The sequence below is a fragment of the Zygosaccharomyces rouxii genome, assembly GCF_000026365.1.
Source record: "Zygosaccharomyces rouxii strain CBS732 chromosome G complete sequence".
Taxonomy (NCBI): Eukaryota; Fungi; Ascomycota; class Saccharomycetes; order Saccharomycetales; family Saccharomycetaceae; genus Zygosaccharomyces; species Zygosaccharomyces rouxii.
Window position 1 is genome coordinate 17,479 of NC_012996.1, and position 26,792 is coordinate 44,270.

Sequence of the window (26,792 nt, forward strand, 5' to 3'; positions counted from 1 at the left end):
ATGATCATACAGGTTAGAAATTAGTTTTTTTCTAACGATTGTGTAATAGAACCGAGAGCAAACGCCCTGGGATATGCCGTACCTTTACGGATATTTAGTGGTTAATCAGTTTATCAAATTTTTCAGGTCATCGGTAAAAAATCACGAAGGTATATTATTGTACATACTGCTCTGGTAGTTATTGCTTCGAGGTTTCCACAGTAGCATTCCCATGGAGGACCCTTTTTTTTCCTCGTTAATTTGATATGCCCTTGATTGAACCAAACGTAGAAACACTATTGGACATTGCGAATCCAACAAAAACTCTTGCAAGCTTCATACGGAGTAACCGTACTTACCACGAGAGGAGACTCGGTAATTAAAAAGAAAAGGTTATAAACTATCCGACCTCTCGGATATTCGACCCCAGCCGTTTATCCGCTGTTGCTTGTCCCACCAAGGTTGTCCCGCAACGGCAGGCGCCCCCCGCTTTTTTTCCGCGTCGTGTCCCCCGGATAAATTTTTCTCTCTTTTCTTTTACGTAGTAAAGGAGCGCGCATCACACGACGAAGATATCCTTGGGGAACTGAACGACTTTTTTTTTTCCGGGGAAGGGTATGTGGGGGATCTAGCCACACGAACGCAGGGCGTTATCTGTGACAGCTTCACAACGCGGAATAGACCTCAAACTACCGTTGTATTGCTTCTAGTACCCAGAAGCGCTAGTAGTTATTGTGCGGTACTATGTGTCATTATGGAAAAACTACGCCGGTAATAAAAAAAACAAAACTGGTGCTTTTACTTTTACTAGTAAAGGTGTTACATCTCGTTACTTTTGGCTGAAGAACTAGCAGTAGCAGTAACAGTTGTTGCAGTCAATCGTCATTGGTGGAAAGGTCTTCTGGGGGCTGTTTGAAAGGATACGAAGAGATCGTGAAAAAAAAAAAAAAAATCAATATAAAAAATGCAGTAGTTTTTCCATCAGTTGGAGACTCTGAATGGGTCGTTTTGAGAGTTTTTCCAGAATACTGCCAAGATATAATTATTGAATAGTGCTCGAGATCAATTAAGCAAATAGCTAGTTATGTCGACAGAAAATTATAAGTCAGCTCTAGCTGATAACGGAAACGTCAAAAACATGATAGATGATATTCCTGTAGAGCACGCGAGAGAGAGTACCGCTAGTGATTCACTTGAAAATCGTTCTCTAAGCAAAAATGAAAAAGATGACTTGCAACCTGTTGAAGGTATGAATTATGATGGACATAATGGCATCCAGGAAGAAGAAAATGATGTTGCATTACCTAAGAAGCCATTGTCTGATTATCTTTCTGTTTTCATCTTTTGCGTTTTAATTGCATTTGGTGGATTTGTCTTTGGTTGGGATACCGGTACCATTTCAGGATTTGTTAACCAAACAGATTTTATCGAAAGATTTGGTCAATTGAATCACAGAACTGGCGAACATTATTTATCTAAGGTGAGAACTGGTCTTATCGTTTCACTTTTTAACATCGGTTGCGCTTTTGGTGGGTTAATCTTGACGAAACCTGCTGATGTTTACGGCCGTAAATTAGCTGTTACCATTGCTGCTGTATTTTATGTTGTTGGCACCGTTATCTCAATTGCATCTATTGATAAATGGTATCAATATATGATTGGTAGAATTATCTCAGGTCTCGGTGTTGGTTCATTGGCGGTTTTATCACCAATGTTAATCTCTGAAGTTGCACCAAAACAATTAAGAGGTACTTTAGTTTCAATTTATCAACTGATGGTTACCGCAGGTATTTTCTTGGGTTACTGTGCAAATTACGGTACTAAAACTTATGACAACTCTGTTCAATGGAGAGTTCCATTAGGCTTGAATTTCGCATGGGCCATTCTCATGGTTGCTGGTATGACATTTGTTCCTGAATCACCTCGTTACTTAGTACAAATTGGTAAAGTTCAAGAGGCCAAGAGATCATTATCGAGATCTAACAAAGTCTCTCCCGAAGATCCTGGTCTATTGGCGGAGTTAGAACAAATTGAAACTGGTATCGAAGCCGAAAGGGCAGCTGGTAAGGCTTCCCTTCAAGAACTGTTTTCCACCAGAGGTAAAGTTTTACAACGTGTTATCATGGCAGCTGTTATCCAATCTTTACAACAATTGACTGGTGATAACTATTTTTTCTACTATGGTACTACCGTTTTCAAATCTGTTGGTTTAAATGATTCATTTGAAACTTCCATCGTTTTAGGTGTTGTAAATTTCTTCTCTACTTTCTTCGGTATCTATTACGTGGAAAGGTTTGGTCGTCGTACTTGTCTATTATGGGGTGCCGCTACAATGGTCTGTTGTTTCGTTGTATTTGCTTCTGTTGGTGTTACAAGATTATGGCCTAATGGTCAAGGTAATGGTTCATCAAAAGGCGCTGGTAACTGTATGATTGTCTTTACCTGCTTCTATATCTACTGTTTTGCAAGTAGTTGGGCTCCAATCTGCTTTGTTGTGGTTTCAGAAACTTTCCCATTAAGAGTTAAATCTAAAGGTATGGCAATTGCTATGGTTGCTAATTGGGTTTGGGGATTTTTAATTGGTTTCTTTACACCTTTCATTACAGGTGCAATCAACTTCTATTATGGTTACGTCTTTATGGGATGTTTGGTATTTGCATTCTTCTACGTCTTTTTCTTTGTCCCAGAGACTAAGGGTTTAACTTTAGAAGAAGTTAGCACCATGTGGGAAGAAAACGTTCTACCTTGGAAATCAACTTCATGGGTTCCACCAGACAGAAGAGGTAGAGGCTACGATTCTGAAGCCTTAGCTCATGATGATAAGCCTTGGTATAAGGCTATGTTTACCAAATAATTTCATTTTTCTAATTATGCGGTCAAAATATGATAATGAGAGTAGATGAACTATAGTTGTATTTGAGTTTATATTTTACGTACACCACTACGATATTTGACGTACAGGTTTGATGACTCGACGTAATAATAAATTTTATTTTCTTCGCTTTTGTATTATTCGAATGTAAATCTCAATAGACACCTCGTAACCAGGAGGCACGAATTTTCCTTTTTCATATGGGTGATAAATAGAGACAATCTCTGGCCAATGATTAATCCCATTCACCTTGAATGGAAAACTACAAAGTAAAAGGAAGTGTCATTGTATGAATGGGGAATTGGTGATTTATAATGAATTGAGTACCGTTTAAAACCAATTTCATGAGTGGGAAAAAATCTAAAAAGGCCTGTGAAATCTGTAAAAGGCGGAAGAAAAGATGTTCAGGAGGTCTTCCGTGTGAATACTGTGTAAAAATTGATAAGCCAAGAGAATGTGTTTACCATACTAGAACTTCATCCAAGACTGTTAAAGTGACCGAAAGGTACGTACTCAATCTGAAAGCAAAGATTAAGAATTTAGAGTCTCGATTGGCAACGGTTAGTGATGATTCATCCAATGCAAATCCTTCGATCAGTAGTGAGGAAGAAGATAATGGTCAAACAATGGGTGGAAACATTGATTCCAGTGGGAATTATCGTTTGGGGAACTCTGCCTGTAACAAGTTTCTCTTTCAACTCAAGGATTCACTAGTCAATTCATGCCAATTACCTGATGATATATATGAACCTGACATCGAAACCATTTCTTTGGAGAGCTCGCCTAATGTTGCTTTGATCCAATTGATATTTCAAGAAAATTGTCCATCTCGTTCTGAGGCTAAAAGATGGATTTCGGCTGCCTATAACGTCATTGGTGCAGATTACATGTACATTGAACCTGACTACGAAACTAAAATTTTGGATTCCTTGATTTGGGATGAGAATTCACGCAATGCTAATTTTGTCAGATATGCTACGGAGATCACTAGGTTTTTCACATATTTAGCATTGGGTTGTCTTTTCAATGAGGAAAGGTCTCCTGAAAACACAAGATCTAAATTTCCTGGCCTACAATATTTCGAAACTGCCCTAAAATTACAAAGTGAATTGTTGAAAGTTTATGACATGGTTGCAAATACATCATTGGTACAATCTTTTCTCTATGCTGCCTACTATGCGCTTTCACTTGATAAATCGGATTTTGCCTATTTGACCATCGGTAGTGCCATTAGGATGACTTTCACTTTAGGTTTACACAAGAAGACACTAACATTTACAGAAAATAGAGTGTTCTGGTTATGCTTTGTGTATGACAGGTTGGTCTCTGTGAGGTTTGGACTGCCACTAATGATAAACGAGATGGATATTGATGTGCCTTTACTGACAGAATCGGAGAGACCCAATCAACAAGGTTTATTCGAAGCTCACCACTTCAATTCCCAAGTAAGACTAGCCAAGATCACTACACAGATTGTGAGGAAAATATACACCCGGAATTCGTTTTCCTTTGTTCAAAATTGCTATATGGTATTGAAAGAATTGAAGCACTGGTTGGACACTCTCCCAAATTCTTTAAAAGTTGACTACGGCAATTTTAGTGCGAAACAATCGAGATCCACAATCAATTTGCATATCAATTACAACTATACCATCATCATTACCACTCGACCAATCTTTCTATATGTCTTCAACAAATTAATTGAGAGTGGCAGAAAAGCGGAAGAAATTTTCCCAGAGAAGCTTCTAAATACCATAACAATTCTTTTAGAATCTAGCGTTCAAGCAGCTCAAATCCAAAGTTTGATTCTAACTAGGCTTTACTATGATGGTCGAATGGTTAGCGCCTCTTTTTTGGATTGTCATTATATTTTCAACGCAACTATCATTTTGATATTTGCCGCCTTTTGCAGATCGATGCCCAATCATACGATTTCCTTTGGTTGTGATATTAATACGCTTTTTGAAAGGGTACAGATAAATCTAACGGTTTTGCAGCAAATATCGCAGTTCAATATTGCTGCTTGTAATTTTAACAAGCAATTGACTGAAATAATAGAGTTAATTAGTTCACCTGATCTTCAGGTTACGTTAAAGGGTTCATTTGCCAAACAATCAGGTTATACGGAGTCAGAACAACAATCACTAGAGATGCCAGCGACTTCTAATTTTGACATGGACGTTATAAGGAATTTGGATTTGTCGAGAATTTTGGATGATATTGGGGATACTGGTAAAACAGACCAAGTCTTGCCATTTGATAACGAGGATTTTATGAAATATGGTTTCTTTTGAACTTTGAATTTGCTTTTTACATTCGAATATTTTATAATCAGTTTATAAAGATTAAAGAGTTACTACTGCTACTAATTTTCTTTAATACCACAGCCGCCGCCCCCAGGTGTTTTGATAATGATACGATCACCAGGATTCACCCGAACAGAGTTTTTACTACCAATATTTATGGTATTTTTACCATTATTTCTAATCCATAAATTAATACCTTTTTGACCATCTTGACCGCCATGTATTCCATGAGGGGCAACCACTCTTCTCTCAGACAATATGGAGGCTTGTACTGGTTGGGAAAATTCGATATCTCTAATGACACCATCACCTCCCATGTATTGTCCATCGCCTCCAGAACATGATCTAATGGAAAATTCCCGTAATATCACAGGATACCTACGCTCGAAGATTTCACTGTCTGTCATTCTAGTATTGGTCATATTTGTGTGCACTGCATCAGCACCATCCCAGCCAGGGCCTCTGAAAGAATCAGCGCCAGCACCGTGACCACCACAAATTGTTTCGTAGTAACCAAATCCATTGGTTACTTCACCGGTCTTAGGATCTCTACCGCCAGTACCAAATGTGAAATTATTGCAATCACCTTGAGAATCAGCCATTACATGGAAAGTTTTGAGAACGACATCAGTGACCCTTTGAGAAGTTAAAACATTTCCTCCAACAACAGCAATCCCATTAATTGGGCTCAGCACTGAGCCCTTTGGAATTTTAACTGTAATTGGTTTCAAACAGCCCTGATTGAGCGGAATATCTTCACCAACCAAGCATCTCAGACAGTAGAGAATAGCCGAATTCGTGATTGCTTCAGGAGCATTTATATTACCATAGACTTGAGGAGACGTACCATCAAAATCAAAGACATACTCCTCCTTTTCAATATCCAGTTTTACCTTTAATTTGATCAAAGTTCCGTCGTCCATTAGATCTTCACCGCTAAATTCAGTTTGACCGAAATGTTGGGCAAGTTGCTTTAACATCTTCTTGATTGTATCAGAGGCATTATTCTGAATAGCTTTCATGTATTTAACAATTGCTCCCAACCCATGTTCCCTCATGAGCTTGGCAATCAATTGAATTCCTTTGTTATTGGCGGCAATTTGGGCTTTCAAATCACTAATATTATCACTGAGTCTTCTAGATCCAGAGCATTCAGGGTATTTTGCAGGTTCTTCCAACAACAGCTTGCGGATCAATTGTTCTTGAAATTCACCTCCTCTAACAATAAACTCTGAATAAATGGCGGCACCTTCTTCATAAAGTTCTTTGGAGTTAGGGGGGACAGATCCTGGGAGAATACCACCAATATCGGCATGATGAGCTCTTGATGCAACGTAAAAGATCACTTCACCTGTCTCTTCTGAAAAAGCTGGTGAAATCACAGTGATATCTGGCAAATGAGTTCCGCCAATATCTGGGTGGTTTGTGACCAAAACATCCCCTGGTTTCAATTTTCCTTTCCACAATTTAGCCTGGGCGGCTATGCAAGTAGACATCGAACCGAGATGAACAGGTACATGGGGGGCATTAGCTACCAGATTACCATCAGGATCAAAGAGAGCACAGGAGAAATCTAGTCTTTCCTTCACGTTCGTAGACACAGAAGTTTTCTTCAATTGAAGCCCCATTTGTTCAGCAATGTCCATAAACTTGTGGCTAAAGATGGATAGCATCACAGGGTCGACATGAGATTCAGGTTCCTCAAGAGAAGAAATATCGGTAGATTTGTGCAAAATTTCGATAAAAATATGTGATTTGAGCACCGTTGCCTTGGCATTTCTGGGGATAATATTCGTTTGAGTACCATCTGCCAAAATGGCAGGACCATGAACAACACTTCCATAGACCATATTATCAATTCTGAAGATAGGAGTTTCATACAGCTTACCATCAAAATATACTTTCTTGAAGAAACTTGCCTCTTTGGAAGTTACCACTTCTCTGCGTTCATATTTATTCAATTGAGCGTCTACAGATTCTTCCTCTCTGACGAATGACTTGGCAACTGCTCTGACCCTAATATCATCTACAATAATGTTTTTATCATTGAATGCAAACCCAAACTCCCTCATATGAGCTTCTGCAAACCAGTTCTCGAAATCCCAATCTTCATCTTGCTCTAGTACCATTAAGCTAGTTTCCGTACCCTCGTACCGTAAATTTAAGTACTTTTCATGATCGATTAGATGTTCTGGGAAACCTTGGGATACCAATTGATCATTACATTTAACTACCAAAGATTCCAATTTGGATTTAATCTTGGTAGAATTTTCTGGTAGGTTCAACAGGAGGAAACATGGTTCTTGGTTCTCTTCAACTACATCAGCGAGGAATATACCATAAGCCGATAAAAGCGATGAGTATCTATGAGCCAAAACTTCCTTGATACCTAAAGATTCTGCAACTGCAACTGCATGTTGACCTCCTGCACCACCAAATGTAACCAATCTGTGTTTAGACAACACATGTCCCTTTGCCTCCGTAATGGCTCTAATAGGTCTTGCCATTGATTCATTAGCAACCTTTAAAAAACCAAAAGCAACTTCGTTTGGTGTCATATTGGTATTTAAGTCAGCGTTAATAATTTTCGTCAATGCCTCGAACTGTTTTCTTGTAGCATCAATGTCAAGGGATTCATCTTCATTGGGACCAAATATCTTGGGGAAGAATTCAGGAACTAGACGACCCAAGAGCAGATTGGCATCTGTAATGGTTAGTGGCCCACCTTTACGATAGGCAACAGGACCTGGATTAGCAGTGGCAGATTCGGGACCGACTCTGAAAAGACCGTTTTCCCAAAACAACCTTGAGCTACCGCCAGCGGCAATAGTATTGACGTTCAATTGTGGTGTTTGAATGACAATTCCAGCTGTTGTGGTTTCGAGAACGTGTTCCAGTTTACTATCTCCGAACCTGCTAACATCTGTGGATGTGCCGCCCATATCGAATCCAATTAATGGGATTTCGTTAGCTTCATCATAACAAGTTCTCGAGTAACCTACTACACCACCTGCAGGACCAGAGAGAATAGATTTTAAACCAGAAAATCTTTGACCTTCTACCAAACCACCATCGGATTGCATAAACTGAATGCTTGTGTTCTCAGTGTTGATTAGACCAGATTGAATGCTTTCTAGATATCTCCTGATCACAGGTGTTAAGTACGCATCTGCTACACTGCTATGAGCTCTGGGCAAATGTTTAATCATTGGGGAAACCTCTGATGAGAGCGATACATGTTTAAATCCTAATTGTTTGGCGATACGCCCGACTAGTTGTTCATGCTGCGGATAAGTGTAAGAGTGTAAAAACGACACTGCAATAGATTCAATTCCTCTTTGTTTGATATTCTTTAAGGCAAGGGTGATTTCTTGTGGGTCTGGTATTTTCAATATACGTACCACTTCGCCGCTGGTACCGTAGACAGTACCAGCATTATTGTCAGGTTTTGAGATGTTATGAAGGGGATCTTCAGAAAAATCTTCGAGAGTTATTCTTTCATTGATCTCAACTACCATTTCGTATAATGGTTGGGGCTTCTGGATTTTTAGATTAAAGATATCTGGTCTAGTTTGGTCACCAATCGCCATTACATCCTTAAAACCCTTAGTGGTGACAAACGCACAGGGCTCACCATTTCTTTCCAACGCACAATTCGTTGCTAGTGTAGTCCCCATCCTAATACTACTCACATTGGAAACATCTAGCGGCATGCCTCGAGGAATCGTTTTTTTTTCGAGCGTCTCTAATAACCTTCTCATACCTTCCAGCGGCGCATCTTTGTAGTTCTTTGGGTCTACAGATAACAATTTGATACAGACATCATCTTCAACTTTACCAGTACCTGGATTACCGATGCAATCGGTAAAAGTTCCACCTCTATCAATGGCTATACGAATCCTTTGATTAATTGGTTCACCAGTCATGTTATGTGAATATTTGTATGTAACTAGTGTGCTTGTGTATTGTGTTTTTAACCTTTCTAATTCTAGTGAAAGAGGTCTTTATCCAATAATTGGTATTCATAATGTCTTCTTTTATAGATTTACTATTGGCGCTTTCAACTGGTATATTGTCGGATATTTAGTCGGTGTTTTCACCGACAATGATTGTTCGGAGGTTTCAGCTAATTTTTCACCGAAATGAATCTTTAATGGAGACTTCAACCATAATTATCGAAAAGAAAAAGACATCTAAATAGGGCAACAGTTGAGACAATTGATAAGAGCATTCCAACGGAGTAATTATTGATAAAGAATGGGACATCATGCAAGGAATCTTGGCGGCTTGATCGATGGCTCATTTACCGACAAGTAAAGAATATCATCAACAAGATATATAAACGATGAGCTAATGAGAACAAAGCAGAAAAGTAATCATCCTCGCTGTAGTCAACACCAGGCATCATGACAGAGGTGGATCTTACACTTAGAAAAAACAATGAATCACAAAAAGCAAATGGTGAAGAAAGTATAGTTTCTCTAACTGAGAATTCAGAATTCATCGAGGAAGATCTCTATATTGACAAGTACGAGGAGAGGAAATTGCTTAAAAAGTTGGACATAAGGCTACTGCCCATGCTAGCGTTCATGTACTTCTTATCTTCATTAGATCGCTCGAATATTGCTAATGCTTATACTTCTGGTATGAAGGAAGATTTAGGTCTGACCAGTAAACAGTACTCCAATTGTGTGTCTGTTTTCTATTCGACATATCTAGCGGCTGAATTACCTGCAGTTTTGGTATTAAAGAGAACAAATGTCAAATACTATATGTCTTTCCTTGTATTTTCATGGTCAATTATAACGTTATGCTCAGGATTTGTCAAAAGCCATAAATCTCTATTAGCTTTAAGAGTCTTACTGGGAACTTTTGAAGGTGGATTTTTCCCAGCAATGACATTAATCATTAGTATTGTTTACAAACCTCAAGAGCAGGCAAAGAGAATAGCATTTTTCTTTGGATCATCTGCACTTTCAGGAGCGTTTGGGGGCTTAATTGCCACAGGGTTGGCATCTGTGAAAGACGCAGGAGGTTTAGAAGGTTGGAGATGGCTTTATATTATCGAAGGATTGATATCCATTGGTGCATCTATTTGGTTGTTTTTAGGGTTACCTGCTAAATTCGAGTATTTGCCCTTCTTAAATGAACGTGAGAGTAAACTAATGGAGATTCGTTCTAAACAGAGGGAGCAGTATATGGGGACACAGGAAAAATTTGATTGGTCATTTGTGAAGGATGCTTTGATGGATTTTAAGACTTATTTTTCGTTTATCATTCAATTTTGTCAAGATACAGTAATGTATGGATTCAGTACCTTCCTAACATCAATTCTGAAGATGGGACTTGGTTATTCTTCAAGAAAATCTCAGTACATGAGTGCTCCTGTTTACATTTTGGCTGGTATAGTATTTCTCATTTCAGCATTTCTGAGTGATAGGTTCAAACTGAGAGGCCCCATTTTCTTCGGCTATAACATCATGGGGATTGTTGGGTACATTCTTTTACTAAGTGTGCATAACGATGCAGTCAAGTATTTTGCCTGTTATTTGATCACTTTTTCACTTTATACTGGTACTGGTCTTAATATTTCCTGGTTAACCAACAATATGGCACCTCATTACAAGCGCGCTACGGCTTTAGGTTTGAACCAAACCCTCGGAAATTTATCTGGTGCAATTGCAGGACAAATTTACACCAAACCCCCTTACACTTTTGGTAACTCATTCTCACTAGGGTGTATTGTACTTTCCAATATATTAACCTTTTCACAGGTCATTATTTTAAAGAGGATTAATATTAAGAAGAAGAAAATATTAGCTGGTGAGTCACCAGATACTGCCAAGAGCAGAAGAGGTGATTGGGCTCTGGACTACGAATATTGTTTGTAACACTTGTGTAAGAGGGGTTTTTTATTTTATAAAGATTGGACTTTTTTTTTATCTTAAAACGTAATATCATTTGGTAGTATAAAGAATATTATTATCATGAATTGGAAGATCCCACTACAGATTTAAATTGCAAAGGTGATGTCCAGATTTTCTTCGCGTAGGATATCCCACCAATTCTTCTTAAATTTCCAGCATTTTTCCATAATACTTTTGGCCATTGCAGCACAATTAACACCCTCCTTATTCAAGGCATCTATTCTTTCCATGTATATGGGTCTATATTGGGCCATAGAATCATTTAACAGCTCACAACCACAGGAAAAGAGACAAAAAGAAAGACAGCTAGTAGAAGAAGCCGCTAAGGGAACATTTTCGTCCACGAGTTTGGTAATCCTGACTAAGAGGTCTTGTACTATTTTACTGTCTAATGGTAAATTAAGTACTCGACGTTTTAACTGATAAGAGCCCGTTAAGCCAAATATTAGATTAGTGATTCTTAAATTATAATAACCTCTATAATTTTCCCAGGGTTTTTTAGAATAGTATTTTTCGTAAATTTGACTCCTCTCCCGTTCTGAATTTTCCAAATAAGTGTTAATCTCGTAGTCTAATTCCAGAACTTTTGCAAGCATCTCTTGAGACATTCTTTCCATACCAGTTTCATCTTGTTCACTCTCTTTCTCCTTGATGAGCGAAGAGACCTCGGCTAAATAAGAAAGTATAGTATACTCGAATCCAGTCCCAGCTTCCAAATCACTTAAATTAATTCTCCTCGATTTTAGCACACTAGGGTCTGTTAACATGGACTTGTATTTGATGGCTTGTAATTTTTCTGTAGTAATAACCCTGCTTGTCGAAGATAAAGAACCAATAATGTCTAAGTAGGAAAACCATCTTGTTAAGAAGAATAAATCGGTTTGTTCCTCACTATCTTGTAGGGTCAGCATATTACAATCTGAACCGCAAAGACGTTCCATGATCAACCTCCCGGCTCCGTTTACATGCGCTCTCCATTTACGTCGTCTATCGCTGAAAAAAATGTCAAATGCCGCCAACATCATTATCGTAGCCAAAGTACAGTCACTTTTCCTCCTTTGTTCATTCGTTAAATCTACCAATAAATTGTTGAAAGTTATGGTCAATAATTCATTGGTTAAAGTATTACCAGTTTCAACATCACCAAATGGAGCAAGTGATGATTCGCTAGAAGATTCAAGATTCCAAGGTTCTTCTAAAGATGGTAGTTCTAATTTTCTCTTCTGTGTCGCTATCATAGTTCTATGGTTTGCACTAAACGCCAATAACAGATATAATAGTGTAGGGCATGCTAGAGCCATTTGTCCAAATCTCCAACAGAATGGATTATCAGAATATAATTCTCTTGGCAAAGGGACTAAAAGATATGCAGTTTCCCTCATGTAAAATTCGAATAAGTTTAGATAATGAGGAGTGTTTAACAGGACGTCTGGTAGTGGTGAAGGTAATTGCAATGAAGATAAAGGAATTTTAGAGAATGCCACAGAGGCGCTCCATGGAGTTCTTAGGGAATGAAGAGAAGTGTCACCTGTTGATATAAGTGGTAATCGATCGTTGTATTCATCACTATTTTCATTATTATTATTCTCAATATCAAAACAGTTGGAAGGAATACTTTGATGGTTCTGCACAAATAAATCTTGCAAAAGGGTATCTGGCTGGAAGGTAGGTAGAGGCGAAGGTTTTGGTGTCGGTTTACAAACTAATCCCTGTAGCTGCTGCTGGTTGTTCTTTTTACCAGGTCTACCACCCCACTGTAAAACCTTACTGTAATCACAGGGTTGGAAATTCCGGCGTATACAGTTTTGGCATCGAGGTCTCTGCTCATCACATTTAATCTTTAGCTCCTTGCATTTTCTACAACCATTTCGTGACCTTGTATACTTGGTCATTTCCCTTCTTTCGCCACCATAGTTGTCATCAAGTTTGCTAAGGTAAGCTAGTGTTGTTAATGACTTCGGAACTTTAATCATCCTCCTAATCATTAGCATTATTCAAAGAAAAGCGTATTACATATATATATATATATTTGAGGTGTATTAAATTTAATTAACATCGGCCACAACTCTTGACCAGTTGCCGTGTACTTCCTTACCATATTGAATAGCAGCGATCCAATTGGCAACGTCCTTTGTCAACTCACCACTTTGTTCACCTGGCAAAAGTGGAACTTGGATATCTTCATCTTGCCATCCAATTTCTTTGATTGGCGAGACGACAGCAGCGGTACCTGAACCGAATGCTTCCACCAATTCACCCTTCTTGGATCTTTCGGAAACTTCGTAAATAGTGTAATATCTTTCATTAACTTCCCATTCCTTTGGATCCAATCTCTCTCTTGCCAATGATAGGACAGAGTCTCTAGTAACACCTTCCAAGATAGTACCGTCCAATGGAGCTGTCACTAATTCTTTCTTACCAGTCTTAGAATCCTTGAACACAAAGAAGACGTTCATGGTTCCCACTTCAGTGATGTTTTTCTCAGGGCCAAATAACCACAAGTTTTGTTGGTAACCCTTGTCAGCAGCTTGCAATTGAGGCAAGATACATGGGGCATAGTTTGCACCCAACTTCTTGTCACCGACACCACCTGGCCAAGCTCTGGTAGCAAAATCAGTTGCCAATAACTTAACTGCCTTGAAACCTGTCTTGTAGTATGGACCCACAGGAGAGGTGATAACATACAATAGAGCTCTGTCAGGATAGCCCACACCAAGACCATCAGTAGTACCAATCATGGTAGGTCTGATGTAAAGGGAATAACCTTGGCCTTCTGGCACCAAATGTTTATCTTCTTCGATCAATTTACCGATCAACTTGATCAATTCGTCGGAGTCAAAAGTTGGCAAGCAAATTCTAGCAGCACTCTTGTTCATACGTTCCATGTTCTTATCAGGTCTGAACATGGTAATTTTACCATCTTTGGTTCTGTAGGCCTTTAGACCTTCAAATAATTCAAATGCATAGTGGAAAACACAACTTGCAGGATCTAAAGTGATGGGGCCATATGGCTTGATAACAGGAGCATCCCATCCTTTCTCCATAGTCCATTCAATGGACAACATGTGGTCAGTGAATGTCTTACCAAAGACCAACTGATCGTTGGGCTTTGGTTGAGACTTTTGTGAGACTCTTGTCACTTGCAATTTGCTTGCGTCTAATTTACTGGTACTCATGTTTCTTTGGTTCAGTATCTTCCAGAGACCTTTACTAAAGTTACTATTACTACTTAGTCTCTTTAACATATAAAATTACTATACTGCAGTTTCTCCCAAGGATTTAATGCTTAAGTACCTCGAGACCGTTTTTTTCGTTTTTTTTCACCTGCTTCTTATGAATCATAGAGTGATGAGAATGACAAGAATAAGAGGAATGACAAAATTATCAAGACAACGCAAGATTGAACAACTTCGAAGGCAAATGGTGTCGACTACGAAATTTTTCGAAGCCATTTAGCCCCCTCCCTCTGCTTCTTTGACCTATATAGAGTATATACGTACTACGAATTTACGGCTCTTATTGTCTGTATGGGCATTACCAAAGGCACCGACGTTTACTACCGCAATAAGCATCAGCTCTAACTAATCGAGTGGTATGGTGACTGACTGTACCTGTGTTGAGTGCTGAGATGTTTTGTTTCTCGATCGGTTCAGGACCGGTACCGGCGATGAGTCATGAGATGGATTATAGCAGGCTAAATCATATCTAGCCCATTTTATCTCATCTTGTTCCATCGATGGCAGTATTGTGGGAAGAATTATGAGCAAGAAGGCAGTTAGATTGGCGGTCAAGGAGGCTCTTCATAAAGTTACATCCAAGGAGGTTGAAATTCAATCTCGTTGTATAGCTTCAGCCCTCAGACCACTGTTGGAATCACATCACGATGTAGCTTGCTATATGAGCATGGATCAAGGTGAGATTGACACGAGCTATTTGATGGAATGGTTATTTGAACAAGGCAAGAAAGTATATTTACCAAGATGCACTTCCACTACCAAAACTGGACAAGTACCATTGAGGGCAGTGGGTGCCTCCGGCGGACATCCTCATCTTACATTCCATTCGATGGATTCTTGGGAGAAAGTAAAATTGTTGGAACCCAGAGGTAAATATAATTTGAGGGAGCCTGAAGCTGAGTCACCAGCGCCATTACCACCTCGTTTAGATGTTATGTTAGTACCCGGACTAGCGTTTGATCCCAGCAGAGGGACGAGGTTGGGCCATGGTGCTGGTTATTACGACGACTTCTTTCAAAGATATCAATTACAGCATAAAGGTGAAAAGCCATTACTTGTGGGACTTGCGCTTATAGAACAACTACGTGGATCCATACCAACAGATTCTCACGATTGGACTATGGATTGTATTGTAAGCGGTGATGGTAAAGTACAATGGATAACTAATTAAATAATGGTCGGTCTACGTAGAAAATGTACCCTTACCACTGATGAGAGTTGTATTGCCAGTTTGATCCATTATTTGAGCATGTAGTTTAGTATTCTTGCCGAATTCTTCCACTTTCGTCGTTCTCACAATGACGAATTGATTGGCAAATGTGGGCATTTTGTATGATAAAGCAAGTTCTTTGGTCTTTTCACCAGGCTTGGCCCTTATAATCTTGACTGCCTCTCGCATCAGATCTTCCAAGACAGTGGCAAGAATACCACCATGAACAATAAAGGGGTACCCAGTTAATTTCATTCCCAAATGGTAGATACCCACTGTTTCCTTGGTTAATGGATTGTAATAAAATCTAGGCGATATAGCTATTCCACCAGGCGTATCCAACGTATGAGCCACTAATAAATCCTCTTCACGTCTATTGGGGAAAACTTCTGTAAAACCAGTTTGCTTTAACTGTTTAACAACTGATAAATTCTCACACCTCTGGGTCAATTCCAATTTGTAGTTATCAACTTCTGGAGATCCCTGTGGCAACTTGTCATATTTCCAGAACGCTAGGAAATCAGTCAATGTCATATGTTGTGTGATCAATAACCCAGTAATAAAACTTGTCCCAAAGATGGTCCACGGTACCCATTTTCTTTGTTTGGGTTTTGGTCTTACTGTAAAACTAGCAGGGCCCTTAGAATATGTATAGCATCTTTTGAAAGTATTAGTTGCCAACCGTCTAAACATTGTTGTAAGAAGAATATTCAGCTTCTTTTGTATTGGATTTGTATACCTTTTACGAGTACATTTCTATAAAAGTCACCTTAACATGAAAGCCTTTCTTTAAATCAAAAGTTCTTCCTTGATAACAGGAACAAGAAGAACAGTGAAAAGTAAGAGTCTCTCGAACTATCTGAAGATCAATTAATGCACTTGCAAATTCAAACTTTGTCATTGAATGATGATAGTGGATCTCTACCTGCAGCAAGTATAGTGCCAAGTAATCAGCAGGTATGTGATAGCATTCTATTGCTGTGGAGGGAAGAGCCTGCAAGTGAAGACTATAATTTAGAAGAATTGTTAAAAGTGGTCAAGGAGAGGCACAGTGAGTGGAAATTATCAGTAGAGTCACTAAGAAAGCTTTTACAGAGCCATAGCTTATATGCTACCGATGAGAAGAGTTTACAAATCTATAGTGATAAAGTGCGAATGCCAGAAATGGCTGAAGGGGAGGTCAAATTACCTCGAAGCGTTAGGATAGGAGCCTGTTCTGGAGATAAGCAAAGAGGCCTTTTTGCTACTAATGCTTTAAAAGCTGGTGATATGATTTTTGAGGACTTACCACTGGTAGTAGTACCGCCCATGGATAAATTGGTTCTTATGCAATCTGGGAAAGCATGTCCATTGTGTGGATCTTCGGTCAGTCATAGTCAACATACGATTATCATGAATGGCCTTGATTGTGGTGAATGCGGTGCCGTTTGGTGTAGTAAGAACTGTAAGAAGAATGATTTGACCCATACAAGTTTAAGGCACACAAGGAGTAGATGTAGGCAGATAAATTTAAATGGCTGGAAAAAATACGAAAGTTTTTGTAAACAATACGTATTCGTGGCAGCCTACTCAATTGGTATTATCTATGCCTCTATGATTCTCGACAAGAATGGCAAAAATGGGGTCCATCCCAAATTTCAATTATTGGCAGATGTTTCACAACGTATAAGGAAGGATTCGAGTGATTCAACAAATTTAGGTGGTACTTTAGATGCCTCTAGTGGTGCGTTCACCTCAGATGATCCTGAACCCATGTGGACTCAAGCCTTAGATTTGTTTAAAGAGGCCTTCCCCGAATTAGATGATATGGACATGGAAGCTTATTTGAACTGCATTGGTAAGTTCAATATAAACCAGGTATCAGGTCAAATCTTTCCAGTTTATTCGTTCATTAACCACGATTGTGAGCCAAACGTTCGTTACGAGATTGATGATAAATTGAGGTTAAAGCTTTACGCGAGGAAACATATTAAGAAGGGTGAAGAACTATTGACCACGTACGTAAATCCTCTTCATGGTGTCAAATTGAGAAGAAGAGAGTTACGAGTTAATTGGGGGTTTTTATGCCATTGTGATCGTTGTAATCGAGAATTGACAAAGAGAAAAGAAAAATTGACTTCACCCACACCGTCTGCTCACCATTCACCTGCAAACAGTTTTAGTGATAAAAATCGTAGAAAATCTTCCATGAGAAATGCAAGACCTGATTTACACGAACTTTTAAAAAATGGTCAAGAATTTGATTTAGAAATTCCAGATAATCTGGAAACACATCATAGAAAAACATCTGTTAGATTCGATAATAATGTTTCAGTTGCGGTAGATGAATAATTGCTCGTGGGGAAAGCAATGGTAAATTCATAGATAAAATATATATATAGTTCTGGTTTTAATGTTTCTGATGCACTTTTATGATATCATTTTGTTTCATCGTATTTTCACACGTTGATATTAAATCTTGCACTTCTTTTACACAACAACTCTAATTTATATGAAAAGTTTACATTTCTGATTTTTTTTTTTTTTTTTTTTTTTTCTTTTTCTCTTTTTTTAATACCATTATCACTCTCCAGGTAGAACCAACTTCTCTATATACCAAAAACCTTCGTTTTTTTTTTATCTTGTTCTTGAGGGAGGGGGCTAGATGTATCCCTCAAGCTCTTTGCTCCATTTAATACATCATCATCGTCATCATCAGCATTATTATTATTAATATTATTAATATTATTATTATTATTATTCGTGTAGTTGTTATTATTATCTTTGTCCCTTGTGCAACAGCCATTATACTCGTTGCTTCTTCAATAACGGCTCATCATCCACTAACCCTTTAACGTCATGGTCAGATACTGCAGATGATGAATGTCCTGAAGCGGTTGTTGATAGTGGCACACCTCTTCCTGGACCGTGTGCTTGGCCGGATGTTGGTGGCAGTGACTGAGGAGGAACACCGGGAGGATTGGTAGTAGTATCATCCAAGGAACCTTGCATTTGTGAATGTGATTGTGATCTAGTAAGTAATTCCGGTTGAGAATCTGCTTCTGAAGATGCATAACCATTTCTATCCACACTATGAGGACCGTTGCCATTACTATTATCACCGCTATTACTCCCATGATTAACACCACCACCACTATTACCATTTGCAGTACCAGTACCTGTACCATTATCTGCTGTTGAACCGTGATGATGATGATGTTCATTTGTTGCATGAGCACGTTGCTCCTGTTGTTTGATCAAAGGTACTCTATCTCTCAAATAACGAATTAACATAGAGTGAAGATCATCCTTGGTAAATGGTTTTGCTAAAATGTCATTCATCCCATGCTGTAAATAAGTTATTAAATCTTGATCTTCGATGTTCCCCGTCATGGCGATTATCGGTGTATGAATATCAAAGCTTCGAACTATTGATGTTGCCGTTGCACCATCTAAATTGGGCATGACAATATCCATTAGGACTAGATCATAACGAAATTTTTCCAAAGTAGAAATAGCTGCTAGCCCGTCTGTAACCACTTCCACAGTACAACCGTATTTTCTCAGAAATTTGGAGCACAGTTGAATGCAAACAGCATCGTCTTCTACTAACAATACGTGAAATCCCTCCCTTAGTACAAAGCTGTCGTAAGTTTCGGGCAATTTGTCACCTTTATCCGTTGTTATTGTAGGCCCATGATTCATATTAGGCAATGGTAATTGTAACTCCGCGGCAGCATTAACAGCGTTATGGTTTGATAAAGATGCTGATAACGGTACGGGACCAGGAACCATTGCATTTACAGCACTATTTAGAGGATCGAATGGCTTATTTTGCATTGGGCTCATACCTGCTGTGGAGTTAGAAGCTGAAGTTGTCGCCTGTGTGGCAGCAGAAGTGGCAGCCTGTGCCTGTTGTTGGGTTCCTGAATTTTGCTTTAAACGTGGATCTTGATAGATATGGGGCGGCAGCTCAATACCACGATTGTTTAGAACTGAACAAAGAATGTTAAAATTGTTCATCAGATTATCGTTAACCGTTTTGAAAGTGAAAAGACTTTCGACCACTGTGTTATATTTAGAATTCAATTTTTGAAACTCTAATTTTGCATTGTAACTTTCCTCCTTAGCAGAATCTAAATCCTTTTGTAAACGATCCACCCTTCTCTTCAAAAGGTTGAACTTATCCTTTGTCACCGCATTCCCCAAGATTAAATTAGCTCCTGCCCTTTCCTCTGTACCAGTCTGTGTTCCACTATTGGGTTTTAGAAGTACCGTTGAATCATCCAACATTATCTTCTTTTGTACAGTTGTCTTCCTTTTGATATTATCAAGAGCTTCTTCGTTATGGATGGTAAAATACGGATGTCTGAATTCCCATGATAACTCACCATATTGAGAATTTTGTCTTTCCTCTGGACTCTTTTTTACTTTGTGGAAATCGTATTTGTTCAACTGTCTAACAAACGATGCAAAATTCGAATGCTTAAAATGGTTGGGTAAGATTTGAGTGGTAAATTTCCCAGTATCCAGTACCACAAAACTTTCACCTTTCTCCGTCCAACGAACAATATCAGGATATTCACATCTCTCTAAAATTCCAAATAATTTTCTCACAAAATCATTAGACGGTGCCTTTATAGTATTGTTGTTATTACCATTGTTTTGACTAGCACTATTGACGATCCCCAGGTTTGTAGATGCCGATGTACTGGGTCGACTGATATCAGTATCGTTACTCAAATTCATCGTTCCACCGCCCTCCTCCTTAACCACTCCTCTATAGTTCCAGTTTCCAAATGACAAAACGTGATGGATAAGGGGAAAACTTTGTCGAATAAATAAGCTGAAGAACAAAAATCGAAACCACTTTTCAAAGATTCGATTTTTATCTTTCTTCCCGTCTTCCGCACAGATATATATACTCTCTTTTCCTTAATAGCTAAGACCAAATCGAAAGAGAACAACAAGGAGAATACTCTTTTTTCTCTTTTTTTTCTGTCGATCCTAAATCTCGTAGAACAGATGCTACCAAAGTCTTTTAAACTGATGTTAAAACCGATTTAACCACTCCCAAACGACGTTATAGTTTAAATGTCTTTGTTTCCTTCTCACTTTGTTCGATCTTTCGAATGTACGTTATGTTTAATGGTGGTTCAAACGGCTCCACAAACTACGCCTTCAGGTTTCGCACTTCAGTGATCGCGGCGGAAAAAAAAATATTGAAAAATGGAAAAAAAATATTAATAATAATAGTAGTAATAACAATAATAATAACAATAATAATAAACAATAGTCTGCAAAAGGGTCTCCGCCATATTTACGTATGTGCACTATGAATCGTTTGATTCTGCACGTCGGAACTGTATAGGATTAGTACGTTTAAATCAAATATTATGTACCTTGAAAAATTACAATAAGATATGTATATAATACGGTATATTATAGTATAATATTAAGTGATAAGGAAAAAATTTGGTGTAGTTTTGGTGGAATTCGACTATATCTCGAATCTACCACTGACAAACTCATCGTCCATGTGTTGGTCACCTTCGTAGTCAACTTGCCCCACGCCATGTAAATGTTTGGATTGGTTGAAATCGTCATTGGGATCATCATCATCGATTTGGTCGTCAATGACGTCTTCATCTGGCGGTAAATCGGGATTACCGGGGATAAATGAACCTGGTTCCATGAAATAAGAATTTTGTAAAAATTTCCTATTGTTGTAAGTAGTATTGTAATGTTCATCCATGGCAGACTCATCAACAAAGGTAAACCCCGCGAATTTGGCTTGCATTGCTGGCGACAACGGCGTTGCTGCAATGGGGGCATTTTTATTCAAATATGATGTTGAAGTCTGTGTAAATTCAGGATCGAAGTTTGATGTGTCTACATCCGAATTTAGGTGTGGTTTGAATGGTGGTGGTATTTTACGTTGTCTGAGGGCTTCCCAATCGATATCTGCAAAAAATGGATGGGCTCGTAATTCTCTACCATCATCGACAGCTCCCAAACGATGTTTAGGATTTCTGTTTAATAAACCTTTAACAAAGGAACGACCTTCAGGAGATAGAACATCACGAGGAAATTTAACTTTACCGAAGGCAATCTTTTGATACATTTTTTGATTGTCTTCAGCAAAGAAGGGAGACCAACCACAACACATTTCGAATATTAAAACACCCAATGACCAAAAGTCGACCATCTTTGTATATCCAGTTTCATCTAGCAACAACTCAGGTGCTAAATATTCAGTAGTACCGCAAAAGGTATTTGTACGATCTTTTAATTCAGCTTTAGAAAGTCCAAAATCGCAAAGCGCAATATTACCATTGGCATCTAGTAAGATGTTTTCAGGTTTCAAATCTCTGTAAACGATATCGTTATCGTGCAAATATTCCAATGCCATTACCAATTCTGCGATGTAAAATTTGGCACGGTCCTCTGAGAATCTACCTTCCTTCTGTAAGTGCCAAAATAATTCACCACCACTCATGTAATCTGTAACCAAATATAAATCTGCAGGAGTTTGGAAAGAAAATTTCAGACCGACGATGAAAGGGCACAGTTGAGATGCTGTACGAACTAAAATGTTACGTTCACCTATGGTGTGTGCAATTTCGTTCTTTTTAATGATAACTTTCTTTGATAAAACTTTCATGGCATAAATTCTCTGAGAATCTTTCTTTTTGACTTGGTAAACTTGGCCAAAAGTACCCTTACCCAATAGTCTTAGAACTTCAAAGTCACTTGGACCATACTGCCTCTTCTTCGTCGATGTATATTGCCAACTGATTAGAATATCACCAGAAACATGTTCATCTAATACACGCTTTTGTAAGGCATGCCATTGGCTTTGAGATGCTTTACGAGTGTTTTGAATTCTGGGACGAAGTCTGACTTGACCTAAAAACATATCATCATGAGCTGCATCGTAAACGGAAATCTCTAATTCAGAACAGGCCCCTAGAACGTCGAACGTTGTCTTATGATGCCACATTGGATTTGAACTATTGGTTGAACTATGTTGTTCCAACTGAGTGTCCGCGTCCTCTCTCATTTTATTTAAGTTTGAAGATGACCTGTGTGTGTAAAGAGGCCTATGTTTTGCTGCATTTTCTGGAATTGCAGGTAAACCAGGTTGCTGCCAACCACTACCATGGAATGGTTTATTGTCCACAGATTCTGGTCCATCTGATATAAATTCAGAACTTTCAAAAGTACAAACCACGTATGGTTGAGCAGTGGCGGACCTGGTCAACAAGTTTCTAGCCTCCACAATTGTAACTGTTAAACTACCTAGTGGCACTTCGGTTTCCAAGCCCGTAGAAGAAGCACCTCCAAGCCTAGTACTATCACCACCGGTTGGCAGCGTTAAATGGTGGACCTGTGCTTGATTTAGATGTTGACGTTGTTGTTGCTGTTGCTGTGGAAGTGGTGGCTGTTGTTGTTGTTGTTGACCCTTAGCAAGTCTTGTTTCCTGCATTCCACTATCATTCTGGGGAAACTGTGAACTCAATTGAGAAGACGACGTTGTAGATTGGAAAGTAGCCCCAGGAGCATCTCCACCTTCATTCATCGCCTTCATGTGGCTCAAAACATTTTCAGAAGTAACACCAGTTGTACCCATCGCATAGGAATTCTGACTCACTGCAGTTGTTGGAGTAGCAGTTTGTGAAGTAAAACTGGGGAAAAATCCTGTTCCTAAGTTTGAACTTAGCGTCGTTCCTATATGATTGGCACTGCCATTGTTATTGTTATTATTACCGTTATTATTACTATCACTACCGTTGATACTGTCACCATTCCTACTATCACTGTCCCCAGTACTGGCAACTTTATTAGACCCAAAGAAATTCATCATCACTTGGCAACAACACTGGTATGATAATACAAAGAATTTCTATCTATCTCTTCAAACCAAAAATTAACAATTAGAATTATAATGAAACGCCTCTTGATCCTATAACACTTTCCTCCTCTCACTTCTGCTCTATTGTATATGTATGATTAAACCTCCCAATTAGAATCAGTAAAAAAAATGACAAAGGAAGCAAGAGAAACAGTGAAATAAACTCAACTATCGAAATATTCCCAAATATACTTTATCAAAGGTAAAAAAAAAAAAAAAACTAGGGCGATAAAACTAAAGCACTATTATTATTATTATTATTGTTATATATTGTGTATTTCTCCTATAATTGTTAAGGTCCCTTGTACTCGTATGAAGAGGGCTGTCAATAGAACCTTCTCTTTTTATTTTGTAAAAATCGAATCATGAATTCTCATGCATCACATGATGCACATTTGCAGCTTTAATAATATGAATCATAATGGTAAATAAAAAATGATGACGATAAATACAATGTTGAACAATTTCAACTTATTTTGCGAGTTCAGTTTCACTGCATTAGCATGTTGATGATGGGGGTACACTCGAGCATTAACTGGTTATAGCTGTTTTGACCAAACAAATCGCGGAAAGTATTCTCTTCTCTTTGAGTCTTGAAGACCGTTTTCCGGTTAATGGTCAAATTTGCATCCGCAGGTAGATTTATTCCGTTGAGCACTGTGGCTCTGTACAGAAGAGATGGTGTGTACAATCTATCAATTTTGTCACACGTTGATTTAAAAACGTCTTTGCACCTTGCACTCACGAAAAGCTGTGGATCGAGAATACGTCCGTAGACGTCTATTTTCCCAGGTTCAATCTTCTCGAGACGGATCTTATTACGACCTCCCAAAGTTTCTCTGTGGATGCTACCATCTGGTAATCTGATTAACTGACACTCGCCCGGTAGATCAAGTACGATCTCTAGGGCTTCCGTTGACGGCATAGGTCTACTGTGAGCAAATTTATCATGAGCCCATTTTTCATAAAACCCTCGCTGTAGTTCCATTGGCACCACGTTTTGCATGTGCTTGGGTCTTATTAGAGTTGAATTGTAGCGACGGTCGATTTCAAATAATCTATCGAAATGGCTTAATAAGTGAGAATGTAACCACTGAGGTTTATCGGTGTGGGGAGCAGCGAAATCCACGGGGAAGCACATTTGCTCATACACAGAAGGCTTGCTGGCGTCCGGTTGTTCTTCAGGTTCAGGTTGGGCATGTGTGCTAATATCCTTTGTAGGTTCTTGGTCAGCAGTAAAGAGGGATTTGGCAAATCTTAGCAGTTTACCCCCCATAAAGGTTCTTTCATTCTCATGAAGCGCAGATTTTCTATCACGTTTACGACATGCTCTTAGATGTTCTCTGTAAACCGTATCGTTGAAATACTTGTTCTGCTCGTAGTTGTTTATCATCTTGGGGGTAAGCCACATTGGATGAGCCTCTGTGCTGAAGACGACATTATCTCTCGTGCTGTGCAATTCGTTATCCACATCAAATAAGAGGTACAGATACTTGAGAGTTTCACTTAATATGAAAGTTTCCATACGGTCTTGTGGCTCTCCCGTTGTTACATCCTGGAACCCGCCAAATCCACATTCGTGTTTAAACCTCGTCTGTAAACTTTCCAAGATAGCAACACCAACGTTCAAATAAAAAGGATCTCTCGTTGCTCTGTATAGGAAGTATGTGGATTCCACGAATTCTGGACGCAATGGATACCATTCTAAGGGCACAAATGATTTTATATCCTCAGGAGTAAATTCTTTCTTCTTTTCAAAGGCGGCTAAAGTTTGGAAGTCCCACCTTTCTGGCACACCACCAAATGTGTTCCACAGTTTGAGCGTTAGCATATGCTTTAAGATAGCATCTTCCACATCACCTGCGAGAACTTGTAACCCTGGGAAAAATGCACTTAAGGAATCTATCCAAAGTGTTTGTAATTGACCAGTAGTAGATTGTACGTTTGTGTAAAACCAATCAGCTCTTGAATTCGTGTTTAAGGAATTGTATGCATCTTGCCAAATCTTTAGCAACCCATCATCATCAAATAGAATCGCTCCCTTTAGTGCGTATTCGTAAAATGAATCTATAGAGGCACCGACACCTGAAATTGGGGTATAGCACTGACCCGATTGTGGGTTGAAAGACATCGGCAGCAGTTGTAGCTCGGTTCTTAGCGCCCAGGTCTTGTTCATTGCATATCTGGTGACATCTGCATATTTAGAATCCAGCGTCAAATACGAGAGCATGGTAAATTCAAAGATTGGTGATACCATAGCTGCTACATTATTTTCAGAAACTGATTCCACGCTTATCGGGTCAAACTTACTTCTTAAATTGATTCGCGGCACTGGTAACCCCGTTAAAGTCAGATAAGAAGGTAATAACCGATCTGCCATATCTTTAGCAAGTTGTAAAAGTGAGCCCTTATATTCTTCGCCCAAATACACTTTTTTAGAAGGATCTGTAGCGTACAAATGAGCTGATATGAGGCCACCAACTATTCTAATTGTAGTTTCAAATACTTGTACGGTAGAATCGATATTGAATTTATTGGGAAATGTATCTTCAATCAACTTAACCATCTCTGCAAACTTAGGACGATCATTCATAACAGCCAAAGTCGTTAAAGAATCCACCAAAGTAACAGAGAAATTTCCCAAAACATCATTGGTAATTTCATCATCAGGATCCTCGAAATTCCTTGTCTTGGGGATGCATGCAATGGGTCTCAATTCATCATACGGATAACCCTTTTGTAAATAATTTTCGTGAGCAAAATGGAACAAATCCTTTACTGTCTCTCTGTAATGCTTCAATTCAAATCTATTAAAAGAGTATTTTTCAAACTGGAGTTGTTTACTATTATCATTACGATTGAAATGTTCTTGTGATGCCTGTGCCCAGATCGGCAGTAAGACCCAAACCCATATTAGCGTATAAAGCATTGAATTACCAACACTGCTACAATTCTTGATTCTCGAAAATCTTTGTTGGTGCGTGTATGTACAGTATGCTTCAGTCTAGTAACTTTTGAAGGTTAACATATTTGATTGCCCAACGTGTAAGCGACTTTACGTGCTACTGACAAATCCCAGTGTCTCATGGCATTAACTAGTAAGGACCGCAGTAGCCATATAATTACCTAAAGTAAACTGCGATTAGATTGCGGTTCAAAGACTATCTTTCTATTCATGGCGAATATGCATAGACTTAAACATAAATCCCTATGCATTGAACTTATTTAATTCTACGTCTCGTTGCAAGGGAATAACGTAGATAAGGAAAAATTGATTCGCTACTTCTTGTTTACGAAGATAGAAGATGTAAGATACGCTTAAGCTATGTACTATTCCTCAATCCCCATCCCCCAGCCTTGTACAGCAT

General features: G+C 38.7%; 12 protein-coding genes across 12 annotated transcripts; 5 read left to right on the forward strand and 7 right to left on the reverse strand.

Annotated features, from left to right (window-relative positions):
• Positions 1-1,063: 1,063 nt before the first annotated feature.
• On the forward strand, positions 1,064-2,833 carry ZYRO0G00286g (sugar porter family MFS transporter; the record flags this gene model as incomplete). Its single annotated transcript, XM_002497977.1, has 1 exon — positions 1,064-2,833. One exon carries the CDS (start codon positions 1,064-1,066, stop codon positions 2,831-2,833), a length of 1,770 nt encoding a protein of 589 aa, XP_002498022.1.
• Positions 2,834-3,195: 362 nt separating this feature from the next.
• On the forward strand, positions 3,196-5,145 carry ZYRO0G00308g (uncharacterized protein; the record flags this gene model as incomplete). The annotated part of the gene is made up of 1 exon (XM_002497978.1): positions 3,196-5,145. The coding sequence occupies one exon, from the start codon at positions 3,196-3,198 to the stop codon at positions 5,143-5,145; it is 1,950 nt and encodes a 649-aa protein (XP_002498023.1).
• Positions 5,146-5,216: 71 nt separating this feature from the next.
• Positions 5,217-9,083, reverse strand: ZYRO0G00330g (uncharacterized protein; the record flags this gene model as incomplete). Its single annotated transcript, XM_002497979.1, has 1 exon — positions 5,217-9,083. The coding sequence occupies one exon, from the start codon at positions 9,081-9,083 to the stop codon at positions 5,217-5,219; it is 3,867 nt and encodes a 1,288-aa protein (XP_002498024.1).
• A 480-nt stretch (positions 9,084-9,563) lies between these two features.
• On the forward strand, positions 9,564-11,048 carry TNA1 (Tna1p; the record flags this gene model as incomplete). Its single annotated transcript, XM_002497980.1, has 1 exon — positions 9,564-11,048. One exon carries the CDS (start codon positions 9,564-9,566, stop codon positions 11,046-11,048), a length of 1,485 nt encoding a protein of 494 aa, XP_002498025.1.
• A 122-nt stretch (positions 11,049-11,170) lies between these two features.
• Positions 11,171-13,075, reverse strand: ZYRO0G00374g (Zn(II)2Cys6 transcription factor; the record flags this gene model as incomplete). The annotated part of the gene is made up of 1 exon (XM_002497981.1): positions 11,171-13,075. One exon carries the CDS (start codon positions 13,073-13,075, stop codon positions 11,171-11,173), a length of 1,905 nt encoding a protein of 634 aa, XP_002498026.1.
• A 54-nt stretch (positions 13,076-13,129) lies between these two features.
• On the reverse strand, positions 13,130-14,329 carry BAT1 (branched-chain-amino-acid transaminase BAT1; the record flags this gene model as incomplete). The annotated part of the gene is made up of 1 exon (XM_002497982.1): positions 13,130-14,329. The coding sequence occupies one exon, from the start codon at positions 14,327-14,329 to the stop codon at positions 13,130-13,132; it is 1,200 nt and encodes a 399-aa protein (XP_002498027.1).
• A 514-nt stretch (positions 14,330-14,843) lies between these two features.
• FAU1 (5-formyltetrahydrofolate cyclo-ligase) lies at positions 14,844-15,491 on the forward strand (the record flags this gene model as incomplete). The annotated part of the gene is made up of 1 exon (XM_002497983.1): positions 14,844-15,491. One exon carries the CDS (start codon positions 14,844-14,846, stop codon positions 15,489-15,491), a length of 648 nt encoding a protein of 215 aa, XP_002498028.1.
• Positions 15,492-15,503: 12 nt separating this feature from the next.
• On the reverse strand, positions 15,504-16,223 carry FMP10 (Fmp10p; the record flags this gene model as incomplete). Its single annotated transcript, XM_002497984.1, has 1 exon — positions 15,504-16,223. The coding sequence occupies one exon, from the start codon at positions 16,221-16,223 to the stop codon at positions 15,504-15,506; it is 720 nt and encodes a 239-aa protein (XP_002498029.1).
• A 180-nt stretch (positions 16,224-16,403) lies between these two features.
• Positions 16,404-17,861, forward strand: SET5 (S-adenosylmethionine-dependent methyltransferase; the record flags this gene model as incomplete). The annotated part of the gene is made up of 1 exon (XM_002497985.1): positions 16,404-17,861. One exon carries the CDS (start codon positions 16,404-16,406, stop codon positions 17,859-17,861), a length of 1,458 nt encoding a protein of 485 aa, XP_002498030.1.
• A 453-nt stretch (positions 17,862-18,314) lies between these two features.
• SKN7 (kinase-regulated stress-responsive transcription factor SKN7) lies at positions 18,315-20,258 on the reverse strand (the record flags this gene model as incomplete). Its single annotated transcript, XM_002497986.1, has 1 exon — positions 18,315-20,258. The coding sequence occupies one exon, from the start codon at positions 20,256-20,258 to the stop codon at positions 18,315-18,317; it is 1,944 nt and encodes a 647-aa protein (XP_002498031.1).
• Positions 20,259-21,009: 751 nt separating this feature from the next.
• On the reverse strand, positions 21,010-23,376 carry SCH9 (serine/threonine protein kinase SCH9; the record flags this gene model as incomplete). Its single annotated transcript, XM_002497987.1, has 1 exon — positions 21,010-23,376. The coding sequence occupies one exon, from the start codon at positions 23,374-23,376 to the stop codon at positions 21,010-21,012; it is 2,367 nt and encodes a 788-aa protein (XP_002498032.1).
• Positions 23,377-23,914: 538 nt separating this feature from the next.
• On the reverse strand, positions 23,915-26,353 carry MNL1 (alpha-1,2-mannosidase MNL1; the record flags this gene model as incomplete). The annotated part of the gene is made up of 1 exon (XM_002497988.1): positions 23,915-26,353. The coding sequence occupies one exon, from the start codon at positions 26,351-26,353 to the stop codon at positions 23,915-23,917; it is 2,439 nt and encodes an 812-aa protein (XP_002498033.1).
• Positions 26,354-26,792: the final 439 nt, after the last annotated feature.